The sequence below is a fragment of the Pimephales promelas genome, chromosome 12, assembly GCF_988280905.1.
Source record: "Pimephales promelas chromosome 12, fPimPro1.hap1.1, whole genome shotgun sequence".
Classification (NCBI taxonomy): domain Eukaryota; kingdom Metazoa; phylum Chordata; class Actinopteri; order Cypriniformes; family Leuciscidae; genus Pimephales; species Pimephales promelas.
Genome location: NC_142780.1, coordinates 9,967,770 through 9,973,934, shown reverse-complemented (window position 1 = coordinate 9,973,934; position 6,165 = coordinate 9,967,770). Strand labels below are relative to the sequence as shown.

General features: G+C 39.6%; 1 protein-coding gene across 1 annotated transcript; it reads right to left on the bottom strand.

The window, feature by feature from the left end:
• Window positions 1–2,717: 2,717 nt before the first annotated feature.
• Window positions 2,718–5,954, bottom strand: LOC148976941 (uncharacterized). The gene is made up of 2 exons (XM_089117471.1): window positions 3,037–5,954; window positions 2,718–2,852 (listed from the first exon to the last, which is right to left on the bottom strand). The coding sequence occupies exon 1, from the start codon at window positions 5,900–5,902 to the stop codon at window positions 4,019–4,021; it is 1,884 nt and encodes a 627-aa protein (XP_088973597.1). The 5' UTR covers window positions 5,903–5,954; the 3' UTR covers window positions 2,718–2,852; window positions 3,037–4,018.
• Window positions 5,955–6,165: the final 211 nt, after the last annotated feature.

Below are 6,165 nucleotides of genomic sequence, written 5' to 3'. Positions count from 1 at the left end.
CAAAATAATTAGTTTTTGCTATGATTTTAATTTAGACCATACCATGTGGTAATTAGTACTTACTTTATACCATTGAATTGCAATAACACTTAAATGTCAGGGCAAATATACTGTGTAATTAAAACGATTTTTTTAAATTAATTTTTTTATCACAGTACCTTTCTCTGCAATTACAGTGCAAATAATGTTGTTTCTTATTGCTATAATAAGTAGCTTTGTTACCCCCTTGTTCTGTGTAACAGGGTAAGTGTAACTCCTGCGGGCTGTAAATTAAAGTGGTGCTTGTTACCCCTTTATTACCCAAAACTTAACATATTGTTCCCTTATACCTACACGGAAGTGCACTATAATTACAGAAATGTACACCGTAATTTCAGTGTACTTACACAGTTGTTTGCGGGTCGTAAAATAAAGTGTTACCCTGTATTGTGTTATAGGTGAAAGTTGATTATTTCTCTTGTTAAAATCAGCACACTAAAAAGATAAGTGATTATGGTCTAATCTTTGCATCAGAAAACACAGCAGCTAAATGACCATTGTCATGATGAAACTCAAGAACAATAATAGTGCAACGTTATTTAAAAACAAAAACAAAGAAAGGCAAAGGTATTCTTTATTTTATTAAAGTACTTTATTTTTATTAATGATATTTACGGCTTAAAAATAGAAGGAATTGACCCCTCATTCAGACCCTTCTTTATACTGGCGGAGGTTGTTGAAGTTGGAATCCTTGAAGTGCTTCGCACGCACAAAAAATGTACATTTCCTTGATAAATAAAACCAGGCACTTCAAATAGTTTCTAATGCTGGGAGACGGTGTAATGAAGCATGTGGGTCACTACATTCAACTACCGAACATTTTGACTTACCCTCTCATAACTTCTGATCCTTGAGCTTGGACTACAAAATAAGAAATAAAAATGGCGAATTGCTTGAAGTGTTGGGCCGATAGTCAATGTTCTTATTTTGGCAGCTCAGCTGCAAATACTGTGACGTAATTGTTCAAAATATGTCATAGAGAACAGAAAAATCTAATAATTTAAACTTTTCTGTATAAGCACTCCAAATATACAACAGAATGCATTTAGAATGCATTTGCTAACTCTGTTCCTAACAGTTCCTATCAGTTCCTAACAAAGTCCTACCAGTTCCTAACAGGTCCTAACAAAGTCCTAACAAAGTCCTAACGATTCCTAACAGTTTTCCTACCAAGTCCTAAAGTGGGGCAAAAGGACCAATAGGGAAAAGGGAAACGTCCCTTTTCCCTGGCCGCTTACCTGTGGTAAACTTGTATTTCCCCAGCGCATACTGGTACATGATACCTGTCCATTATCCGTCGGGTTTGCCTGTCTTTGTCATTTCTGCAAATAGCGGGGGACAAGTCAGGGAATGGACTTGAAATCCATTGGGGTCTCCCCGCGCAGGTTCGAACCCTGCTGAATATGTGGATCCTGATCACGTTGTCTGTAAGGAATAGTGACGTCCAGGAGCTGTGTACAATCTGGATTTTTGTGGGTGGTGATGGCGCAGTGGATAAGACACATGCCTTTGGTGTGAAAGACCCGGGTTTGAATCCACTGCGGGACACCAATGTGTCCCTGAGCAAGACACTTAACCCCTAGTTGCTCCAGAGGTGTGCAACCTCTGACATATATAGAAATTGTAAGTCGCTTTGGATAAAAGTGTCAGCTAAATGAATAAATGTAAATGTAAATTTTAGGACTAAAAAGGTGGATTTAGCATAGTATCTCCCCTTTAGACATGTTAGTATGTTTGATAGTTAATCCATTAATTAATGTATGGGGTAAACAAAATCAATCAGGTACTGTAAGAATAAATAGGAAATATTTTGACTTTGAAACACATTTAAACAATTTATTAGTCATAATTTAAACTATTGATATCAGCAGCATTGTCATACACATGAAGGCACAGGATTAGTTTGTCATCATATCACTGATCCCACTGATGATGTCATTAATATTCTCTTTCCCATCAAACTAAACCTACTGTGACTTACAACAGTTCCTAAGGAATCGGTTCCCAAAAAAGGGTTAAGGTCCCAAAAAACAACTTGCTGGGATCAGTATAGTTCACTCTCCAGACACAGGCCATGATGATACTGTACCTCCGTTCTCTGAATTTTTGAAAAGTCGCACAAGATCACTTAACTGGGCTGATTACTAGTTGTAGTACATTACTAGATGTGTATTTGATTGATTTTCTTGATTTTCTTCTTAACAACTCATTTATAAACAAGCATTTTCTATTTTATCACATGTGAACTTATCCTCGATACTATTCCTTATAAAAAACAATTGGATTGCTTTGATATCGCTACTCAGATCCAATCTTCCGAATCTCGGCTACTAGCCTTTAGCCCGCTAGCATTTCACGTGTAGCCTCGCGCCTATCGGCCGTCTCATTTTACACCCGTTTCACTGAAAGGATATGGGTTGTACCCGGCAATTCAGTCCTAAACTTATTTGATTCATAAACAATATTTATATTTAATATTTATATTTAAACAATATGAATGTAAGCCAGAGGAGAACTGGCCCCGACTGAGCCTGGGTTCTCCCAAGTTTTTTTCTCCATCCAATCTGATGGAGTTTGGTTCCTTGCCACTGTCGCCTTGCTTTTGGCTTGCTTTGAGCTTGGTCAGTTGGGATTATTTAGTGTTTAGCAATGTTGTTGATCTGTGTTGATGTAACGGATGTGAAAGGACACTCACAAATGGGATTCAGCTTCAGTTTATCTTTTTTTGGAAACAACAAGAAAGAAAAGTTACATTGTGGCTGATGACAGACTGCAGACATTCATATGGACCACAGCGTCGACACTTGAATCTGCTGTCAATAGTATTATTCACATTCAACACATAGTATTGATATACAATGTGAAAAACTTAACATAATACTCATAATAAGCACACCAATGTAAATGTACAGAATAGTTAATTGCAGACAACATCCATAAGTCTTCATTAATTGTCAAATAAAATTTGTTAATAGAATAAACACGAAAGCAACATACCTTTTTTTGGAAACAACAAGAAAGAAAAGTTACATTGTGGCTGATGACAGACTGCAGACATTCATATGGACTAGAAAGATAAAGATTACACATTCAATTAACTCATAATACAAAAAATCGTCAGATAGTTAAGACAGACGCAATAATCACGAGAAATGAATCCGTGCTCGCACATGTAAATTCAATACATCTTATAAAACTCTCAACAATCGTGTTAAAGTGCAAAATGCATTATCCATATGTTCACATATATGTATGCAATGTATTAAGTCAAAAAGATTCACTTGAAATGCATCATTTTCACAATTAATTTGTTAATGCGTCAGAGCATGAAAAACCATACATACCCACAGCGTCGACACTTGAATCTGCTGTGGTACGGCAAGAGAAGAGCGACAAAATCAAATATCTGCAGTACCATTAATAGCCACAGGAGGGGAGCCTTCTAACACCAATGAATACACCCAAATGCCTTATTTTATGAAATTCACACAAAATTTTAAATCAAAGGTTCTTTTTAACCCTGTTACATCCACCCCCACTGAATTACATAAAATATATGCATGACCCAGGGAGCGTGCAACAACGGGGCACTTTTCTTTCACAATAATACACAATAAAAACCATCACATTTCGAAAGGAACTCCTTTAGAAGGAAAGTCAAAAAAACAATTATCCCTTAAGGACGAATTGATGAGAGAGTAGCGCTAAGCTCTCTCACCAGCTTCTGACAGCAGAACATCTACATACATTCCGCAATATCCTTCCATACTTCATTCACCATTAAATACCAAAACAAATTTAAGAATTCTTTCTTCTTCTTTTTTTTTTTTTAAGAGATACACAAGGTGTACTCAAAAATGTGAAGGCAACCCATTTCTAAAGGTATGTGCTTAATCTGAACTACTGCTTTTAGACTATAAAACAGCCGTAACACTATTTAAGATGATATGCCAACAGGCACGAAACTAGCAGTATTGTTCTAAATAGAGAAAGCCCTTAACACTGACTTGCAAACAGCTTGAACATTGTGTTTTGTATCCTGAACCACAGCCTGTATAGACATTACATGTATTAATCTTTCAACAGGTCTAACGACCCGACCAAAACGTGTCCTAACCTGTGTGACTGAACTAGAACTTTGCGGTACATTCTCAGTGTCAGCTACGTTTGTGTTGGTAGGAGTTTGAGAGGGTGGCTGGGCAGACAGGACAGTCTCAGAACCAGATTCATGTGAATCTGAACCGCCGCTTGTGTCTCCATCAGAAACAGATGTTCTTACATCTCTTGACATGTCAGATAGATGGCTTTTTGGTGCAGAAGGGAAGGCCTCAGCTACAGGATCTACCAGAACTCCACTTGGAGTTTGTTCAGACTCATGTGATCCCTCATGCAGCCCCGAAACCCAGCTTAACGTTCTGTTTCTGGCATCAGATTCCTGAACTGACATAGAACCATCTTCACAATTGACATCGGCATAATCACATGAGGCTGTTGCTTTGCCTCTTGACATTACCGAATCATCCATTGTAACATTGCTGTAGCTATCCTCTGTATGCTCAGATACAACCGCATCTGCTCCTAAAGACTCATCCTCCACTGCACACAATGACAGGACTGAAGATGACCTCTGGCAAGAAGTGGATACACCAGAAAGTTGATCAGACTGAGGGTGCTCAACGTTCACTGGTAAGAAATTCACCAACATCAGCAAGTTTCGATGCACCACTTTTTCCTGACCTGTGGCTGGATTACGGATCCTGTAAGTATGAGTGTCTGGCTTACAATCCACAACAGTGTATACAGTTGACTCCCACCTGTCAGCAACCTTCTTCTTACCCCTTTCAGTTTTATTCGCCAAGAGCACCTGGTCACCTTTTTCGATGAGTAGTCCTTTTACCCTTCGGTTATACAACTCTGCATGTCTTTTCTGTTCTTTCATTGCATGCTCCTGTGCGATTTGTAATGCTTCTTTCAGATCTTTGACCAGAGTGGAAACGAACTTGTCACAGCAGGTCACATCTGGATCATTCAAGACAGAGCAAAACAGAATGTCTATGGGCAGACGGGGTACACGCCCGAACATCAGATAAAAAGGGGCGTATCCTGTCGTCTCATGGATTGTGCAATTATACAGAAATGTCAGTGTCTGCAACCGTCTCGGCCAATCTCTCTTCACATCTGGTGACAAAGCCCGAATCATATTTCCAAGGGTTCTATTAAAGCGCTCCACACTTCCATTACCCATAGGGTGATACGGTGTTGTGTGCGACTTGTTCACTCCAGAGACCCTTAGAAGCTCTCGGATTAATTTACTTTCAAAACTCGGACCCTGGTCGCTATGGATGCGTTCTGGCAGGCCGTAGATGCAAAAATACCTGTCCCAAATTATCCTGGCCACCTGTTTGGCAGATTGATCTCTACACACAAAGGCTTGTGCTAGTCTCGTAAAGTGATCAGTTATCACTAAAACGTCAACCGACTTGTTAGTAGAGTCTTCAGCTGACCAGAAGTCTATGCAGACAAGCTGTAATGGTCTACTTGTTGAAATGTTCTCCAGGGGTGCTCTGCCAGAAGGATCAATGGTTTTGCTCACAGTGCAGCGGTGACACAAGCGCACATAATCCCTCACATTTCGCTCCATGTTCAGCCAAAAGAAGCGCTGCCTTGCAAGGCTCATACTCCGCGACTGACCTTGATGACCACAGTCGTCATGGATTCCTTTCAAGATCACACTCACTAAAGACTCGGGGACCACAAACTGAAAGCGTTTCTTCCTTGATAGTTGGTCACAGGACACTCTGTACAAGATACCACTTCTGACAACAAATTTCTCCCAGTGCCTCAGGTATCGAAGGACACACATTGATTCCTTTGACCTCTCTCTTCTTGAAGGCCTACGCTGGCGTTCAACATAATACAAGACTCTTGACAAAAAATTTTCTGTGAGCTGTTTTTCACGCAGCTCCTGTTCTGAATATGTTGGCAATGTGTCTTGCCCTTCTGACATCAACTGAGGTAAGTGATCAATGACAGACATTGCTCGTGCTCTGGCACCGATGTTCCACTCAACATGTGAGTCCAATATGGCAGAGACATCTGCATTTGAGACAGTTAGAAGCTCTTTGG